Genomic DNA, 21,589 nt, shown 5'->3' with positions numbered 1-21,589 from the left:
TTTGCTCCCATTAGAAAGGCATCAAATACATTCATTCATCAAATACATTCATTCTGTCTCAGCCATTTTTGCGGCACACTGAGTTTTCCTTTTTTCATTATTCTGGGTTTTCTGTGATCTTGGGACTCAAAGTCTGACACCACGTCTCCGTCCTGATCTCGGAGTGCTGTCTCGCTACACGTCTCGACCTTGGTGCTAAGTGGCTGGTTCAACTGGGTGTCAGCACAAACTTAGTTAATTATTCATTCTCTGTGGACTGATTTACCCCACCTTCATTATATCCTCGTACAAAGGCAACATCCAGCCCTCCCCGGCTAGCGTGTGTGTCTATTTCTACTGAATGTCTCATCACAAAATACTGGAAAACAAAGCCACATGCACAAAGCCTGCTAAAAACAGACTGGTTGTCTTTCTGAAGCGTGCCAATTATAGAATATGAAGAAATGTGCTAAGTGGCTCTCTAGCCGGCTACATAAGTGATGCAGTGATAAGTACAAAAGAGGAGCTGGAGCTGTGGCCAAAGGCTGAGAAGCCAATATTCACCTGTTAAAATAAAATAAAGCCTGCATGTAGGAAGGTGGGATGAGCTGAGATTAAAGTGAATTAATACATGTATTATACCATGAAGATATGCTTTAGCTGCAACAAATCACGTACACTTGATATTACTGCTCACCATTTTACAACATTTGCTGCTGTGGTTCAGATTTCCATTCATACAGAGATATGAAAATCAACTAAGCAGAGACTGGACACTACTTTGTATTTGGCAGCACCGTGTCTGCTTCCATCATTTAGTTGTTTGACAAATGAAGCGCAGACGCGATGTTCAAGTTGTTTTTTTAACACAGGACTGGAAGGAATAGAAACCAACGTCACAATAGTAGGAAAACCTTCACAAAAATGTAAATTATTTAGACGGTATACCCTAAAAAATGGTCAGTAGTGATGTAATGGATATGTGATTTGTGGTAAGTTATTTAAAACAGTGGTATAGTGCTTTAGCTCCTCCATATGAGGAGAAAAGAGAACTATAAACGAGCTTTATATGCACAGTTCTCACCACAGATATAGTTTGTGATAAGTTACTCTTCATTCAGTCGTACTGTACAGACTGTTTTACAACACTTTTCCTGCCACTTCAAGGGATTTCATAATGCATCACATTAAGCAACTTCCCGTGTCTGACTAACAAGTTCAACTCCCCTCTTTAAACAAAGAAGACTGAGCTGAAGATTTGTTCGACTACATAAAAAGCTCGGACAAAACAACATCATTCTTTGTACAAGACTCAACAAACACTAGACCTCAGAGAATTAAAGAGTTTTGGAAGGCGAGCTGAATGTGAACAAAAGACCCTAAAACGTGATGTTCATATATGTATAAAAATTCAATCGTTGTTGGAAGATTAAAAGGCACTTGAAGAAGATTAAAAGGAGATTTCTGATTTGCATATTTATGCTCTGACGAAGAGGAGGAACTGCTGCTGTGCTTGAAAACCATGAAATGACAGAAAACTCAGAGACAATCAATTTGTGTCAAAAACCGTGAACATGCCCTTCATTAGGAGACAAATCTAAATCCCTAGAAGCTGGAGTCACAAGACTTGAATTAACCATGAACTGAGACACACACACACACACACACACACACACACACACACACACAGACAGACTGCACTAAAGCAACAGTTAAGAGCTGTTGTAATTTTAATTATCGTAGAGAAGTATCAGCGGCAAGATCGGTTGGTCTCTCAGACGTTCAGTGATCTTAACTCACTGAAGAAACATTTGTTTTAGACACGTAAAAGGACACCAGATTGTATAATCATGGATTTTTTTTTTATTCCTCTTCAACTCCCTGCAGAACAGATGACCAACATTCCCCCCGTCTGCTGACCAATCTGCCAATTATCACATCATTTTTAACTCATTATCACAAGCGATCGTCTCCTTTTTCAACACGCATTATATTTTAAGTGGATCTTTTTAAATTGGCACTTGACATAAGCACTAAGATTTTTATTGAAATAAAGGTCTGTTAAATCACCATTTAGCATTGAATGAGGCAACACGATGGCGATTGAGCATGTGGCCCAAGGATGGAAGTGTTGCAATACTTATTATATATCTGCAGTATTACAGACTGGGTGTCTGTTGCAACATTACCGGAAAAAATGCTGTATTGTTAAATTTCCCTCTGCAGCTTCACATGAAAAGCATTTAACTGGAGAAACACAAGTTCACTTGTTTTCATGAAGCAGTCGCAGCAGATGCAAGGAGTTTGTCAGGGAGCTTGACACTAAATGTTATCATTCATAAAGAAATGATCTACTAAACAAGACAGTGGGCATGAAAATGGCCGGTGCTAGTTTACATAAACCCACTTCATATTGTGTTTTATAGGAAGAAAAGATGACGAAGAAATTGTTTGTTTTTGGAAGAGATTTGAATATTGTTAAATAGATGCACAGTGTGACTGGGGATGTGATCCAAAAAGGGTTAAAAAGGCATTAGTAATTTGATCTGCCACGCCCACAATATCTGAGGTTGGTGTGAAGCAAATTGAAAGAGGATCTCCTGACTTGACACTTTCTCTTTCTATTGCCCTATTCAAGCTCTGTGCGAGTTTTCCCCTTTTCATACAGAAGACAGGCAGAAAGCGCAGATCTAATAAATTACATTGGACCCATTCAAATGAGCCTGCTGGCAATAATGTCCGGTTGTCAGCATTCGTACACTGATGTCTGCAACTGTAGTTTAAGCTTCACAGAAAAATTCCAGAACAACATTAAGCACCAAATACAGTTGTATTGTTATGTCTTTCTCTCTCTTGCATAGTCCTGTGCCCTATCATCTTTCTGTCTCTTTCTCTTCGGAGAGTCACCTAAATGACCTTCCAATGTTAATATCAATAAATTAAGTGCCGTGCCTGATAGAGATGCATGCTCACCAGAGCTGGACCCAGCTCAGCTGACATGTGTCGACAAACGTTCTGAACGGGATATCGTCCGACTCTGTCCACCACACATACATCAGCACTCGTCTCAGACGGACACTTCAAGAAGCATTAGCAGGATGAAGCTCTGATGATGGCTAATGCTCTGCGGCCCTGCTCAAGTTACCAGAGTCAATGGCCGGCCTTAATGGCACTAAGGCATTTAGAAAGCAGGTATCGGTAATGTGATCCCTCTGGCTCACTGCTCAAACTTGTCCATCCTTTAGCTTTAAGGGCCACCTAGTATCTAAATCAAGTCTCATCTAGTTTTAGGCCGATATTGGCTTCAAGGTGTAATTTAGCTGTAATCTATAACATGGAAACAGATACCCTATGCACTAGAATAGATGATGATCGAGGACATTGGGCCATACGTTTACAGCTTATGCACAGTTTGTTGGCCTTATTCTCCTGTAATGTACTCTACCAATTCATCTGTCACTACCTCCAAACGTGTTCCCATACAGCCAATACGACAACAGCTTCACCCGACGCATACTGGACACACATAAACAGACACTTTCATTTCCGTTTTAACAAAATTCAGAAAATAAATGTCTATTGAGGACAAACATGTAAAATCAAGATTTGAATATATTACTGCGTAAACAAAAATAAATTCACCTTGTAATCTTTAAAAGGAAGTTACTTATGATGTAATACAATGTTTCTAACAATCAACAGACATAAATATACCATTGGTAACTCAGTGTTTTGCGTTTGTGTATCCATACAATAAATGGATGTGAGTACATGGACGTCACCTTGCTAAAGACGAGTGTTCACTGTCATTATCTGTGTCTTTTGGCTACATTTCATAAGACAGCTCTGCTGACAGGGGTCTGCAGACCTCGCTGTGATAAGGAAGTCAACACAATGGAAGTACTGAGTCAGGATTTCAGGATTTTCCCAAACTGCCTTTACAAGGTGACGAAGGGAAGAGTTTAGGTAAATGCTGCCTTGTAAACCAATACAAAAGAAGATGTGGAGTAAACAATGTAGTCAGCTGAAATCTGATCAGTGGCGGGGTTGAATAAGAAAAAGTTGTGGGCCTTACTTTCCCCTCCAGGAGTGTTTGGTGGTGTAGAAACAGGCCATGTCTTTGTTTTCTTTGATCACATTCATCTTTTCAAAGGACCTACAGAAGAACAGAGCAAAGGTTATTATGAATAGCATCACAAAAGTAAGCTCTTCTACTTGATCAACACAGAAAATGGTTCTTTTGAACACTGCTTCAGAGAAAATGTTATATTTTTAATTACACAACAAAAGGGAAGGATAACCCAAATCTCTTCAGTGTCTCAGTTCTATAGGAACCATATAGCCTGCACCTTCACAGGTCATTACTACATCAAGTTTAGGTATCGCACATTCCCATATACTGCAGCACACACTTCACACCGTCGTTCAACATTGTGCAGCTTGAAGGGAGAGACTCCCACCAGACACTTTCTCTGCTTCAGAAGCAATGCAGAGTAAACAGTGATTATCCAACGACAGAGCCATCCCATCTCTCCCTGACTAACCGATTCTTCATCGGCGTCGTTAGCACAGCTATGAGCCGTAGCATCAATGTAGTTGGTAGCACATGACTTTTAACTTTTACAAACCGCTCCCTGACATCCACACGCTCTCCTTCGTGTTTGCATTTTTCCCAGGCTCACTCTGAAGAGAGGCATGCCTCGGGGAGCACTGGGATACAACCTGCTCAGCAAAACAAAGAGGTAAAGGTCTTTTATTCCAGGATTATGTCACAGCCACCCAAAAAGCACACAACAGTGCACCAGCTGAGTATGTGTCAATAAAGTCTGGTGCAAAGCCAGTGGGGCCTATTGATTCCTTTAGATAAACAGGGGTTAGTCTCAGTGTTTTGGCCCAGAGCGTTATTTGAAGGAAATCCTTGTAATTTAACGGCACAGTAGATCAAGTAGGATCCTTGTTTTTTTCCATTTCCAACTACAACAAAACACAGAGCATTAGTGGGATGGTTAAGATTAATATTTTGTGACAGATTGTTTCAACAAATTAAAGATGAAGGCATCAAAGACAAACCAGTGGACAGAACAGAGCAAACTGGGGCCATAACTGCCTCTCTTATCCTTACTGCAGTAATCTGCTGCCGGCTGCACTGTGACAAGGGGAACCTGTGTCAGCACTCTGGCAGGATCCTGGAAAAATCAGACTCCTGTTTTCCTTCCTCTCCATTTCAGTGTGCGATTGAAGCAAGGGACAGCAAAATAAGCCCGAATGATGGACACCACCATTAACCGAGGACACAAATACGAGCTACTTTCAGGTGCCACATCACTGGACGAGGATCCGTAAAAAATTAGCCAGTGTCCGGGTCTCAATAATTGATGCCTGTGCTGAAGAAACAAAAAGGTGTAAGGAACAGTCAAGAGCCAAGTTTTGCTTTTTTCAAACACTCATTCATGGTGCTGCATAATGAATCTGATCCAAAGCGGGGGGCTGATGGAATGCACAATAGGAGATTTTAGCCGCAAGCAGTGCACAGCGGGACCTCTACTGCTGCAGAGGGCTGTGCAGTTTTTTTATTACATTACTGGGTTGAGAGCGTTGTGATGAGTGTTAAAAAAGACCATGGCAGATTACAGGACTGGGTCATGTGATTGCCCCTCCCACAGCTTCCTACTTGTATGCAGATGAATAGGAAATTATTCATGACCTGTCCTTAACATAGTTAAGCAAAAAAACAGTGAAGGAAATGCAAATGGCACCAGGCCCAGAGCAAAGCACACACCATTTACATAATAACTTGCTCCAGACAGGTCTCACAACTTTTCAGAAACTTTAACAAACACAGCTTTTTATGACAGTTTGTACATTTGACAAGATTGTATCAAACGTCTAAATGGGACCTATCTGAACAAATGAAAACAAACTGTCAACTGCATATGACTGGTGGTTAGGTACCGACTAACTTGATTACAGCCACAGGTTATGTACCGTAAGTGTCACGACAGTTAACACTTGATAATGTGTTTCTGAGCCTTTGCTCTGCCTATTTAAATCCATCCTGCTTTTCCACAGCTGCAGGAGAGAAAAAAGTTGGATCACCTGATTCCTTTTGTAAAGAACAATATAAAGAAAATGAAAATTGCTTCAGCATCAGTGTGGGTACAAGGGTCAAAATGATCATCTGCCATTGCCTCACTATATGACCCTCACCATTTTATACATATCCAGTTAAAACCATGTTGAACGTAAAGCTATGACCATAACTGAACTGATAGCACAATAAAAAGCACATGATCACCTACAGGGGCGACAGAGCCCCTCTGGATGGATCACACATTAATCAAATATTCTACAGTCTTGACAAAGGCAAACATGACGCCGGTTTCTGCAATGTGGTTTTCCTCTTGGAAGCGTTTATCTGCACTGAAGACGTGTTGCAATGCCCTGTGTTTGCCAATCTATATGGAGCAATCTCTCTGGCCACTTTAAGGTCGGGCACTGACTCTACTTCATCTTACGAGGCAACATATAGTACACCTGCAGCTTTTTTTTAACGAGACAATATATAAATATAGACGTTGCACGAAATGTGCTACTATAGCTAAAACGGTGCATCCTAAGTCCATTTGAGGATGTACGCTGGGTCCCGATCTGTCAAATGAATCCACGACGAGCAGCATTAACGTCACCTGAAGCTCGAGCGCTTAGCCAAATTCTGCTTCATTGCAGCGGGCCTAAACGCTTAACTGAGGCTAAAAACAAGCACGACAGCACGGTTCGTTGAGATGTCGACACTGCTGCAGCTCCTAACTAGAATACCAGACAGCGCAGACACTTGTGTTGTCAGCGTTTGTTTGCCAAATGCAAATGCCAAAAAAAAAGAGGGGGCTGTGGCAGGCTAATGTTGGGTTAGCCTCAAGCTAGCGGCTAGCTAGCTGGTCGCATTAGCAACGGGGTCCAATCAAGCAAACATGGAGAAGGCAGTGGCAGGTGGTGGCGGGTGCATTTACCTGTAAACTCGCTAACGGGTGTTAATCGTGGCGGTCCCTCAGCACCCCCCACCCTCCTCTGAGTGCGGCTGGTGCTTCTCAGTTTTCCCACTCTGATGCTGAAGGTGCTCAGTTACGCCGTATTCCCCCCAACAGGGCTCAGGACGCTGCCATATTCCTCGTACCGAGAGTGTGCTACTGCGCACGCGCGAGGCCTGCCTGTCATGCGGCTGTCAGCTGATTGGTTTTGCCGGAACGCGGAATTGTCGCGATGCCGACCCGAGATCGGTTTTTCATAATTTTCCTCTGTGTTTGTATTGATACAGACAGCCGAAACTGATCTCGGAACAGACGACGCTGACGACTATATAGGAAACTCTTAAGTTTTTCCATTTGACAGTTTCAAAACTAAACTAGACAGATAACAAATATATTTACATATATATCAACAATTGTCACTTTATTAGAATTAGCTTTTTTTTCAGTAATCTCTGAATTGCAATATTTATACATCTCTGCAGATTTTGCTTCTTTATATATAAGGTTGTAAAAACACTTAAAGGGCAATTCAACTTCAATTATCATCATTGTTATCATTATTATCACGACTATTATTATTGCTATTGTTGTGATTGATTTGTTCCTTTTTAAATGATGTTAGCAGGTTTCCAGGTATCAGTAGCTTGCGAGGTAAAAGAACAATGCACCTGGGGAAAGAAAGAGTATTGTGCCCTCTAGGGTCACTGTCCCAACAATGCAGTTGGGCCTTCATGTAGATTGACCTACATAAAGATTGAAACCAGGACAATCGTTAACTGGCCACACATACACGTATGTACAGGCACGTACACACATTTCTTTCTATCACAGTGGCAAAGAAAGAGATTAAAATGATCAAAGATCTTCAGTTCTTTCCAAAAAAAATCTATACACACCGTTTTAAGTACATATATACATTATCGTATTTTTCTGTCATATCCTTTCTCCTGTACTACAACAGCTTAGTTCAAATACATCTGGTGACTGCTTATGTTTGTGCAAGCCCATCACATTTTATTGTAATGTTTTTTATTGCTTTATTGTTTATTAGACAATACATTTTTATGCTCTCATTCGATCGTTTGCTTTGCATACTTTTACTCCCTTGCAATGACCCACATTCTTCTACGATCTAATAACTTTGACAGTTTGCTATAGTAGTTCATAGAACAGTTGTAAACATGACATTAACATTTCCTAATTGTGTTTCTACCACAAGAGCCATGCAAATAACAAAAGTAACCACCATCAAACTGACCACTGTAGAACAGCAGCACCAACATAACAAAAACTAAGAAGTGTAATATATTACTTAAAACCCTCCAGAATCTGGATATAGGTGTGTATTTATGTCTAAAATTGTAAGTCACTTACCGCGATTGAAGGTAAAGGGGAAACATCTTGTTCTCTTTGGCTGACTGATGTTGCACAGTGAATTTGAGCGGGGCACCACAGAGTGGTCACATTTTGAGGCATCTGATTAGGTGACCAACCATGTGCTGCTTGTTAGTCTAACTTAATTACAGCTAGAGACATGAGGAAAAAACCCATTTCCTTGCACGCTAACAAACTGGATAGTGATGTTTTTTTGGGCTTCAGTGACATTATAAGTAGACAATGCAACAACATCTCTGTGAAGTTTTTATTTGGCTCACATGCATCATTTTAGTTTAACTGATGAAGAAGCAGCCATGATGAGTCCAATCAGTTAATCAGTTGAATCATGTGTTATAGGTGGGTAATTAATTGCATTGTAAATATGCAAATACAACACTGCCATGCGCTTAAAATATTCTACCAAAATGCTGGCGGAGCATTTTTTTATATAAAAAAGCATACATCAAAACACACAAGCAGCGATTTTATGTCTGCGAGATGCAGTTAAAATTGTAGTGAGTGTCAAATATGTCATCTTGTTTTGACCAGTAGCTTGACTCTGGATAAAACAATCTAAAGCTTTTAAATTAATTAGCTGTACATGTAAGGAAATAAAAAGCATATAAAGAATGTAGATCATCTCAGTGTAGACTGCTGACGAGGAGCTGAGGTCTATGCCTAAATCTTCTAAGGACCTTTCACACTTCTAGTTCAATACTGCCATCTGCTGCTTAATACCACACACTAACACACAAGCCCATTCGCAGTTTGGTTACGCGTTAATACATGTTGTGCATTTAAATAAAATAATCGTAACCTTCTTGTACCTATAGCCTGTAAAATAAAGTATTGAAAAACCCCATAAATGACAAAGGCAATTTTTTAAGAATGAACCCTTTCAGAACTGTAGATATTTCTTAATAAACAAACATTTTCCTTAAAAAACGGAAAAATAAACCCTACACAATGTATACAATGTATTAAAGCTTATGATAAAACACCATTTATATACATTGATATGCAACTTGGCTATAATTACAATGTTGTTTCAATAACACATCTTATATTATTTGACCGCACAACTTTTTGTCTCACGTTGTACGTAGCGCCGCTGAACGCACCTCCAGTAACCAATGACGCTATTCTCCGTTACCAAGGCATTCTCAAGGCAAACACTAGTTAGCTGGATAGCTCGGCTAGCCAATCTGCCAGCTAATCTTATAACTATGATATAACCTCCGTGTAGCCTCTTCGCCGAGTTGAACTACAATCACAAATAGTTTACCAAAACCCTCGACTCCAGCATATTAGCATTAGCTTCTCGACTGTTCGCTGCGTGGCCTACATTACAGGCTGAAACACCCTTTTTTTCTTCCTCTGTGGATCATCTCAGTCTACAAGCTAGCTTAGTAACGTGAACGTTAGCTGCAGAGCCACCATGGTAAGTAGCTGCGATTATTTGCTGTGTTTTTCTTTTTTGGGGGGAGGGAAGCCAGGCCACCTGTTTGCTTTTAAAAGCTAGCATGCTAATCATCCCACTCAGTTTTATACAAAGACAAGAAGACAGATAGCAGTCATCCCCAAAGATAGCACCTGTGAATAGGCCTTCACATATTAGCATGGGGAAATCCTCTTCAAGTTAGCTCATAAGCTAGTCGTGGTTTCCATTACAGCCTCTCTGTCTCTCTCTGTCCATCTTTCAACTTGAGTGACAGTCTCTTTAACCTTACTCGTTTCTCTCTTCTTGTCTCCCATGTAGGCTGGATGTGGATTTAATGAACACCATCAGAATGAAGTCATCAATTACATGCGATTTGCACGTTCAAAGATGGTCCTAAGACTTAAGACCATTGACTCATGCTTTGAAGAACTCAAAGACAGCAGGTGACCGGTCATACTTAAGTTTTTTTTTAGCACTCTTTGTATGTAAATTCAACTTTGAATCCCTTATTCAATGAAAGGGACATAATTTAATACTACAATGACGTGCTTTTCAGTGAAGATGGAACTGTTGTGTTGATGCATGTATGTTTCTCTCTGAAGGCTGGTGGAGGAAACCTTCACAGTGGACGAGGTGAAGGAGATGCTGGACGGGCTGCAGATGGTGGTGCGCGGGGAGGTGGAGATGGAGCTCATCAACAGCGCTCACACCAACGTGCTGCTGCTCCGGCAGCTCTTCGCACAGGCTGAGAAGTTTTACCTTCGACTGCAAAGCGATATCTCAGAGCTTGAGAACAGGTGAGCAGCGACGAAGGAAGCAGATTCAGGCTTCCCTTTTAATTGTTAGGTTAATACACCTAGAAACACAACGCACACATTTGACGACAGGTGACCTTCAGTAATTCAGATATTATATAGCACATTTTTTTTATTCAGTGTGCACAAATGTATATCTTGTTGCACTTGTGTGCACAATATATGTACCTTGTATGCAGAAAAAACATGAAATAAGCTGTAAAGAAATGTCTAATAAAATGATTTCAAATGATGTGAGTTCAAGGTCAAACAGAGTGCCACACCAAAGTAAGAAGTGCGCTAGGCCTCTAAACACGCAGTACACCTTCATGTTCATGAGAATAACTCCTCCACTTTGTGCCACTTCCTCCTCAGCTGTTTAGGTTTAGGTCTCGTGCATGTTTCAGTATGTATGCCAGGCAAAAAGGTCATTGCCAAGCCACATAGACAATTTTAATTCAACCCTTTTTTCCATTACAATGGTTTCCTTTTTGCAGTAACAGTAGTTAATTTAGCATGAAAACCACAACTGCTGCCACATTCTCATTATACATTTTAATGTCAGTTCACAACATTATAAAAATACCATACTTTGAGACTGTTAGTGAATCTCAAACCCCAAAACTGAATTTCATGAACATAATAGCAATGTAACACCCCACAATTTATCCTCCTGAGAAACAAGGACATTTTTCATAGAACTACACTTTTTAATTTTTTAATTTTTCAAATGAAATATTGGTTTTAGCTTCACAAAAATTTTAAGTCCCAGCAGTATAGCACGTTTTTCCAACTCAAAGTAAATGTAAAAAATTGTCTTTTATAGTTTGGGTGAACTAACTCTTTAATCTTTAAACCAAAAAAAAATATCAATTTCAATATTATGTATTTTTACACATTTACAATCATTTAAAAAATAACATTTTCATAATTTTTTTTTTTTTTTTACTGTCAATGATTATTGACTGGTCATGTTTTATGAGTGAATACTTTTAAAGTGATGAAGTTTTGGACCACATCAAACAGAATGACCTAAAATGACGTTCTTGCTGTTGTCACTCAGCGAGGGTGCCAAAAGGCCTCTTCATATTACAACCGGAACATAGAGCAACGCACGCATGAACATGTGATACCACCAGTAATAAAGATAAATCACATTTCAGCTGTTGTCAGAAGGTCCTTTGCACTCTTGACATTTTGGCAAAGGATGTATTTAGGCTTCACGGCAGCGGTTATGTAGATGAACTTTATAACACAATGTAAAAGTTTAGATGAATCTTCCAAAATGAAAGGATGTCAGTGGCTTCGATACATACATACATTTAAAAGCCTTTCCATGTTCACTACCTTCACATTATTTGATCGGATCCTCAGTATCGGAGCAAAAAGTCATACGATTTGCACTTTGCAGCTAACTGTTCTTAACATGTTACAAACGAATGAAGTCTAATTATTGTAAACCTTATGTACTTACACAGGTTTTGAATATACTTCTATGATATTCAAGTGAACTTCTCGCAACTTGTGACCTTTTTAACCTTTCACCTTGTTAAAACCCTGCCCATGTTTTGGAAAAGTTCTTTTGTTTATAATATGTACATGGTGGGTGGATAAATAAGCCCTCAAGATTGTTATTTTTTTTCTCACAGGGCTCAGCCCTACGTGACAGATACGGCGTACAAAGCAAGGAACACGCCCCATGTCACAGTCGACGTGTGTTCAGCTGCTTTTTAAAAACCACATTTAAGCTTTCCAGAGAGCTCTTCTGTTCACCACACGCATATATGTTATATCATAAGTGCTAAACTGCCACCTAGAACAAGGGTGTTTTTCTTGCGAAAGATACATAACTGCCAAATAGCATTTTATTTTTGTAATGTCAAAACAAAAAAATACATTGTGGTGGCAAGCTGACAGTTGTGTGAGGAGATAAACATATTGCACATATTATCAGATCAGTGCTCACAAAAAAAATTTTTGTGTCACCTTCTCTCTCATTCTTTCTTCATTATTCTGCGGTCCAACTCTTTGCTCTTCCACCCGTATAGGGAGCTGTTAGAACAAGTGGCTGAATTTGAGAAGACAGACTTTAAAACTGATAAGGTGAGTATAGTGTGTAGCTCTCTCGCGTGTAGCTGTACACGGCAGTCAGTGGAGTCATTAATCATGTGTTCGAAGGATATTTACACCCACATGGAATTCAGTAGCTGGACAGCAGTGCTGCTGTGCATTTCAAGCCGTTTTATATGTCAGGCCACCTGCCCCTCCACGAGTAGCTGTGTGGTTAAGAAGTCACACATCACTGAGGTTGACGTGTGGTTTCACGACGCACAGTTAAAGAAAAACATATCAACGCTGTAACACAATCTGCTGCTCTTTCATGGGTTTGACTTTTCACACCTTACCTCTCAAACGGTAGACACTAGTCATCTTTACAATTCTATGAAAAGTGAGACGGATATACAAGTTTTATTTTTACCTTTTACATCTTACATACCGTAATATGACGGTTTAGCCAACATGTTTCAAAGTGTTTACTTTATCCCCAGATAAACCAGGAAACAAGCAAACCCAAACTTGCACCGCTGAATGAAGGCGGGGTGTCCGAACTTCTTAACAAGGTATAGAAATACATTGCATCAATTACATCTGGTGTAATTGTTGTACAAGTTGTTTTCATATTTTTGCACTCCTCCACACCCATCTTAAATATCTCTCCAGGAGATAACGAGACTACAGGAGGAAAATGATAAACTGAAAGCCAGAATGCGGACTTTAGAATCACAGGTAGAACAATAATCCATACATTATTCAGCACAGCAACTTTTCTTATGATTCATGCACCAGTTCAAGTTGTCAACCTTCTGCTCTGATTCCTTTTCTGAGGCAATGAGTGCACTGGACGAGAGAACCAAAGCAGACAGAGCCCTGAAAGACCTTAAGAAGGTGCAAGGTGACCAGCAGGTACTGTTTGGAGTTTGGCTGGGCAAACTAGCGTCATCTTCATTTTGACTTTTTGAGTGTGCTTTCCATTTTAACTCTTTATTTTGTTGCATCTGAACATTTTGCTGTCATTTGGTTTTATCTGCTAACTTGGACCTCGAATGGTATGTACCCGGCTGATCAAAGTGTTGCTTTAGTTTCTCCCTGTGAATAGGAGTAGGGTATAGATTCTGTAGTAACTGCAGTGATTGCCATTCGTTCCATCTGAGCTTGGACCTTGTTTCTTTTCCCCTTCAAGCTGGCTTCTCAATCCCAGGAGATCAACAGTCTCGAGGACACGGTGGCAGCTCTGAAGGATGACTATGAAAGGTCTCTCAGTGCCAACTCGGCCTCCCAGAAGGGTCTGCAGGAGAACCTGATCTCTGCCAAACACGAGCTTCTGCGAGTGCAGGACCAGCTGTCCTTGGCGGAGAAGGTGCGTCACTGTGGATTTGAGTTTTTACCTGCAACCGACAGTCACCAGCATCTGAAGTTAACACTCGTTATAGTGTTACTCAAACATGTTTGTGGCAGACACACTTTCTGTACTGATCGGTTATAGAAACAGTTCAGTGTTGGTGGGTTTAGCTTCTGTTGCAGTTATAAGATAAGATAGAATAAGATAATCCTTTATTAGTCCCACAGTGGGGAAATTGCAGTAATATACATATAAGTAAACAGTAATAAAAACAGTAAAATAATCCACAATAGCAGTATTATATATACAGACAGAATACAAAGTATTTAACATGTATTTATATTGCACCAGTTAAAGTGACCAAAGTGATTGAAGTGTTTATTTTCGTGTGTGTGTGTGTGTTCGTGCGTGTGTGTGTGTGTGTGTGTGTGTGTGTTCGTGCGTGTGTGTGTGTGTGTGTGTGCAGGAGTTGGACAAGAAGTTCCAGCAAACTGCGGCCTACCGCAACATGAAGGAGATCCTGACCAAGAAAAATGAGCAGATCAAAGACATTAGAAAACGATTGCAGAGGTGAGCTTTAAGCGTAACACAATCCCTCCATAATGCGGCATTTACACAGAGGAATGTCTGTCTGAAAAAATTAAATAAAACAAACTATGATGTGTTTTGTAAAACTAGCAGACACACCGTTATGGCCCTTTAAATTCAGTCATCTGTGTTCTGTTCTGTGCTTTCATCCAGAGATATTTGTCTGTAACGCTGTTATTCCCTGTCTGTTTCAGATATGAGCCCAATGAATGAGTTCTACCTTCAGACCACAGGTGTCCGGAGGGTTAGACGGGAACAAGAAACCACAAGTTCCACTGCTGCAAGACAAGAGAGACAGAAAAAAGCACTTCTACAAGGATTTATTCACGCTTTATCTGGCATCTTCAGTAGTTATTGGCTTTAGTAAAGAGTGTGAGCAGAGCGGCGGGGTCGTCAGTGCCCACCGCTCTGCTCACTAATGAAGTAGTGACAAACGATAGCCTTCTCCAGCTGTGCTTTTTTTCTACGTCCCAGTTGTGGAGCTGACTTACTGTAGCTAGCAGACTCCCCTCAGTGCTCTATGCAATTACTATCACGTCCCTGTTTAAAGAGGCCTTGTCTATTTGCTGGACTGGACAGATATGCACTCTGCCTGAAGCACTGTAGTCGCATCTATCAGATGGTTGTAGGTGATATTTAGCTTTCCAGCACCGGGTAGTTAATCGTTGATATTTTCAGTTTACATTTTAGCAGTCCGTTTTTAAATCCAAAATATTGTTGAGTTAGACCCAAGCAAAGCCCAAGCCATTGTGCTTATTATTAGCGAACAGCTTCAAAGTAATGTTTACCAACCTTTTGAGGTCATCCCTGCTTTCATTTCTTACCTTCAATTTTTATTGCATTTCACACAAAAGATATTTCCAATGATCTGACATTCTGTGAAAGTCTGATCATCGGAAATATACACATTATATACATATACACACAACATTTTAACCGCATTAGTTTTTTCTGCTCTTGCTTGTTGAATGACGTGGATAAGGATCTGGAATGACTTCCCCGACACTAAAGGGCACAGAATATTTTTGTCTGGAATCTTTAACTGTGTACTTTTCGTATTGCTGTGGGTGATGGAGTGTAAGAGAAAAAAAATGAATATATACATGATGTTCATGAAGTAATGCTCTTGTAGAGTATGATACATCTACCTTATATTACACTAGATGTGCATTTGTTTGTTTTGTGCAAAGTATGGGGTAATAAAAGCTGTTGACAAATAAACATGTGGTCATTCTGAGTGAGTTAAGTAATAGTGTTTTCCCTTTAAGCTTTAGGTATATTTAATCATATAAACATCAAGTATATTCACTTGAGACTGAAGCTTTCTGACCTATGATTGTGTTTTTTTTAATATATATATATATATATATATATATATATAATATATATTGGTTTCAGGGTATTGTGACACTGGCAATAAACAATAAATAAACTAGACAAAGTTTGACATATGCATTGATTATGTTCAATTCTAGACTGATTAACTGTCATGAACTGACCTATTCAATAAGGGGGCGCCAGACTGCAAGAATGCAAATCATTTTAGACTATATGCCTCTGCATAAGGCATGACAGGCTGTATCCATGGGAATGAATGACCTTAGTGGCTAAATGTGGCCTCAATTAATGCAATTACTATTAAAAAATACATATAAAGTAGTTAAGGTGATGTTGACTTAGAGGATTATGATGAGCTATTTTGAAATTGCAGTATTGCGTCATGTTTTAACCAAGTCAGTGTATGTGTGAAGAAGGAGAGAGAGACATTTGTCCTCTTTAGGACTGAGGAGGCCTCTGATACCTCAAACAGCATGATTAAGGTGGATGCAGGCAGTGGAGTATGAGTAGTATTATATTATTATATTAGTGTGTATAGAGAGAGAGAAAAATGGAGAGAGAGAGAGAGAAAAGAGGATAGCATGCAACAATTGTCTTTTGTCACACTAAACCTTAATTTAATTTATCTGTCAAGGTCAAATACCTGAGCTAACACAGGGCTGTTATGGTGGTATCTCAAGTGGTTCTGTTCTGCATCAGACAGATTGACCAATTAAGTAAAATAAGACAAACAAAACTTGAATCGTTTCAACATCAACAAGCCAAGTGATTGTGAAACGCATCCCATAAAACTCTAAATCAGCCGGCCGTTTTATCGGCTGGATTTGTTTTTTAATTCACCAGACATCTGCTTCCTAAGCTGCATGCATGAAGTGCCGAAAGACATCATTGTTTTTGCATCGGTTGTGTCATGGTGTTAGTGGTCACCAGCCCCCCCTTTTTGTTTTCAGTGAAACTCTTCAAGCCACAGTCTGTCATAAGTTAAACCTGTGCTGGTTTTGCATCATGTGCAGGAGTTGTATGCATGGTGTAAAAAGGGGAGAGGGGACGGGCACTAGTGAGAACACACATGTGGTCGGTATATAACACCAAACACAATATTATTTAAAACCTGTTTCCTCTGCTGTCAAAAACAATACAAAAATACAAATAAAAAAAAAAAAGACGAAAGGTGCTACATGCATTAAAAGATGTGGGATTTCTTATCAACCTATTTATTGCGTTTGTGTGCTTATACGTGTACATTTACATCTGTGTGCATGCATCTGCTTTCTATTAGTAGCATCTAAGGAGGGACCGTCAAGCTGCTCATAATTTCACATATGGATGCAAATGCTGAACAGTTGTCTATCAGTGCATGCCACACTCTAAATCACAGCGAGCAGCTACACAGGAAGTGGTGACTTGTGTCTCTTGGTACCGAACTCAGTCGCACTGCTGACAGACGTGACGGTGACAGTACTTTCCCACAACATGGGGTAACTGTTAATACATGCGAGAGCAGTGTACCCATCCACTGAGCATCCTGCTCAACGACAAGGCATCAAAGGGGTTTTCTCAGTTTCACTAGCAAGACAAAAGCTTCTGTTGTTTATGTTCTCCAGAATCACCAAGTCCACTTTTGCTTAAGGAGAAGTAACAGATGTTTCTGAATTTTAGGTGACGTCCAAAAACAATGGTGGTGTGATGGCTTTAATCTTTCGGTCTTCCCAAACCATCAGTTTCACAGAGATGTATAAAGAAAGCAGAGTATATGGTATGTTTACTTACTTCAAGTGAGGCCATGTACCTTTTGAAAAAACGCTTTCTTCTCCTTACACATGTTACGTTAAATGTATAGACAATTCTAGAAAAGTGCACTCAGTAAAGTGCATATTCCACTGCTGTAATGTTTCATTGAATAAATACAAACCACAATTGTTTTACCCAATCTGGAGAGGATCAATTCCTAATCCCAAGCCAAACAGGATTCCAAACTGAATCATTAGTTGATCACTTGCGGCCCATACTGGTTGGTTAATTGGAGTGAGGAGTCGACAGTCAATTTCGGTATAAAACGGTCAATAAAATAAGTTTTTCAAATATTGTGACTCACCACAACAACAAGAGGTCCCAGAGCATACAGTCATGAATATGAACACAAAATATCAGGCTGATGGATCCAGCATTATGCAAGATTAACTGCGGACAGACAGATACGTGCACACATGCACTCACACACAAACGCATAATCCCCTCATGGTTTACGCCTGGTGGAGATAATACAAATGTTCCTTGATGGTGTCTAATGTTTGCAAACTTAAAATACATTTAGCTATGTATTGGACTTGATGCTCTTCTCTACCTGTGCAGTTGTTACACGATGCCCCAACCATTTACCACTGTTGTGTAATTGTCAATTGGGCCCATTTGGCTTCTGTTCATCCACGGTTATTACGGTCTCCAGTGACTCCAGAACCAGTATTGTAACCTTTGTACCTCTTTATTTTCAAAAAAGGTTTATTTCCCCCCACAGATCTGTTGTGTCTGTGTGACTCACCCACCGCTGCACCTCCTGACCATGCGGCTTTGTCTACATCCATGTGAGGCTCATGCCAGTCAGGAGGTATGTTATTAAGGTTATGTGAGTTCAATAGCTCAATATCTTTTGATAATCTGAGTGTGTACCTTGAAAAACAAAGTAGCACAGATCAAGATCAACAGATATCAGAAGTGGCGCGACTGTGGCTAAGTGGTTAGCATGCCTGTCTTTCTATCAGAGGGTTGGTGGCTCGCGCCCTATCCGTGTCGTTGCGTCCTTGAGCAAGATACTTAACCCATAGCTGCTGTGTCTACGGTGTATAGAGCAAAAATGTAAGTCGCTTTGGATAAAAGCTTCAGCTAAATGTAATGTACATTTCAGTCACCTCTAAATGAAGTAGCATCCCGTAAACATTGAGTTCAGCAAATGACTCAACACACAAACTGGCTTCTGTATCATTTTATTAATATGATGCAATGATGCAGAAGTATGATTAGCTTGTGATGACTGATGAAAAACTGCTAAATGAGTGGTGCGTAGTCAGCATATCATCACCTCAGAGACGTCACTTCATGCAGATCATGCCAAGAAACCTTCTCTCTTTATGTGTCAACTAAAAGAGGGAATTTCTCATTATTTATTCATTTGAAACTTACTGACATGGTTGTTTCCGGTGAGTGTCCTTTTAAAGGAGATGACGCTAGCTGAAAATGCACCTGCTCCGAATTGATCAGGAGGTATGCCAACATTAAAGTTATAGTATGTGGAGTATAAGGGACAGTAAAGGTTGATATGATGAAGGTATATATGTATGTATTGTAATAAAGACTTATATTATTCACACATGACCGTTAGTCAAATCTGTATCTTTTCTCTCCATATATAAAAAGCAAAGTTATGATAAAACCAGGCAAAGTCAATGAATGAAGATAAGGAAAGGCTATTTTTTCATGTGTCTGCTACAAAAATAACAACATTCATTATTGCAAAGACAGATTATGAAATATCTCCATCCATCCATATACACCATTCAGTTATAATCAGTAGTTCCCAACCAAATAACCTCAACTTGGTACCTGATGCTGCGTCGTCTTGACACGCTGTGTTTTACATGCTCACAGATCAGACGAACAAGGTCAATTCGCTGCACTCGTTAGCGAGGCTGTGTGAGTGAAACCTCTCAGTCTATCGCTTTCTTCAACAGCTTGTTTCCAGAAGGAAAACGCTGATCTGATCATGACACACACACACACACAGCCGTTTCCCTCTCTCTCACCGAGAGCAAAACCGAGAAACGCAACCAGCGTTTTGGTAGAAATCTGAAGAGCTGATGGCCCACGCGCTCCGTATCTCCTCTTCAGATCAGGATGTGAAACAGAAGATTGCGTGCCTGTCCTGCACCAGGGCCAAAACAACCCCATGAAAGTAACAGACACTCACCGGTAACAACCACAAAACTGATTTAAACACTTCTGGTTTGTTTTTTTAAACCATGTCATCGCTGGCTTTGTAAACTCAGCTTTGTTTCGGCTTCACTTGGTGTGACGGGGACTTTCTACCCAGTCTTGTAGTGTGGTCAGCAATGTGATATTCATTTCCCTTTACTCTTGGCAATACCAATGAACTTTGCTCAAAGATCTTGTTTTTTCAAAACACATCACATGAATTTTTTAACTTGGCAGCAATTGACACATGAAGTTAGGCTATCATGTGGGTTGTAACGCACCGGACTTATAGTTTAGTTTAACTTGGATGGGACAAACTCAAATCCAGGTTAAAGGCATAGTTTGACATTTTTTGGACTCCTGGTTCCAAATATGAATCATATTTACTGTCCAGACAAACGATTGATCTTTTCATCCAACTCTCAGCAAGACATAAATCAAAGGTTGATTTTCTTTTCCTTTAAAATCAGCTTCAACATGTTGGGTACTCTATCTTATCATGACAGGGGATGTTGTTTCATCACCGCTGACTTAAAACAGAAATTTCCCTCTTTGAAAAAGACTTCCTCACATTGTAGACACATCTACTCAGTAAGACATCTTAAAGAAAAGATAAGTGTTGCTTGGACGGTCATTTTAGGCCACGCTGCCTGAGCTTTAGACAGCTGGAAGTGCTGTGTAACAATGGGGCTGACGACATCTCAACATTTACTACCTCCTCCAGATGTGATCTTTAATCACACCTCATGGTTTTCAGTTTCATGCATCACTCATCTGTAGTGTTAAGTGCTCCACCTGTGTACACACAGTGTGTCAAAAACAGGCTTCGACTTGGTCAAAACTTAATCGGCTGAGGAAGGAATGTGGGTGTATTGTTTTGGTTTAGCTTAATGACCATAGTTCGGTGGGTTACGTTTTAAAACCACAGCTTTCCCGTGAAACTCTGGCACACTGTCGCCACCGTTCACAGATCAGATTTGCCTTTCAATTCAATGCATAATTTATATACAGCTGTGTTCAGGGTAAGAAATCTACAGCACCACGGGTCCTGAGTGTTTTTTTCGTCTGCAGACTGAGAAGGAGATGGAGTGATATGATTCAGCACGTGATCCATGTGGTTAAAGGGAAACCATATAAGCACGCGAAGATGTGTCTGTGTGCTAAAGAGACCAGTTGTACTACACAGACAAAAAAACAGCACTAGGACTGAGAGGTTGCTCCATTTGTTTCATCACTCGTGGGTAAGTGATTTGTTGCACTACTACTACACCACTGTAGAAGATGAACAGGGCATTTTACATTTAACCATTAATGTTATATTTCATTTTTTTGTGTGTTATATTAATATCCTTCTGTTCTTTGTAGATAACATGGAAGAGACATTTACAATGTATATGACCACAGCAACTGATTATGCTGGAACTGATTATTCTGGAAGTGTAAGTATTCATTTGAGATAATTATCTGTAGCCACGACACCAGTGAAAAACTATGAACCAGTGGTATAATACATTTTGGTGTCCGTTTGATTAAAAAGGCTGGAGTAGAACACAGGTTCTCATCATCACATGTGTGTCTCAACAGTATGCTTTTAAAGAACACCATATGGTAAAACACAATACTCAGTGCTGTTTATTAAATATGACAGATTGGATATTTCTTATGTTGTTATGTTTTGGAT

General features: G+C 40.0%; 2 protein-coding genes across 3 annotated transcripts in view; one reads left to right on the top strand and one right to left on the bottom strand.

Annotated features, from left to right (window-relative positions):
• Positions 1–4,135, bottom strand: part of dnajc13 (DnaJ heat shock protein family (Hsp40) member C13) — a 28,064-nt gene extending 23,929 nt beyond the window's left edge. For both annotated transcript variants that reach the window (XM_079234179.1, XM_079234180.1), the window contains exon 1: positions 4,055–4,135. In XM_079234179.1, the coding sequence (XP_079090305.1) occupies positions 4,055–4,122 (68 nt within the window). In that variant the 5' untranslated portion in view covers positions 4,123–4,135. The remainder of the gene's footprint in view (positions 1–4,054) is intronic.
• Positions 4,136–9,722: 5,587 nt separating this feature from the next.
• Positions 9,723–14,956, top strand: lztfl1 (leucine zipper transcription factor-like 1). The gene is made up of 10 exons (XM_079234612.1): positions 9,723–9,822; positions 10,141–10,265; positions 10,425–10,619; positions 12,665–12,719; positions 13,166–13,237; positions 13,338–13,403; positions 13,503–13,580; positions 13,858–14,034; positions 14,483–14,586; positions 14,799–14,956. Exons 1-10 carry the CDS (start codon positions 9,820–9,822, stop codon positions 14,815–14,817), a joined length of 894 nt encoding a protein of 297 aa, XP_079090738.1. The 5' UTR covers positions 9,723–9,819; the 3' UTR covers positions 14,818–14,956.
• Positions 14,957–21,589: the final 6,633 nt, after the last annotated feature.

This window comes from Taurulus bubalis (genome assembly GCF_910589615.1).
Source record: "Taurulus bubalis genome assembly, chromosome: 18".
Taxonomy (NCBI): domain Eukaryota; kingdom Metazoa; phylum Chordata; class Actinopteri; order Perciformes; family Cottidae; genus Taurulus; species Taurulus bubalis.
This window is presented reverse-complemented; position numbering and strand designations above follow the sequence as displayed.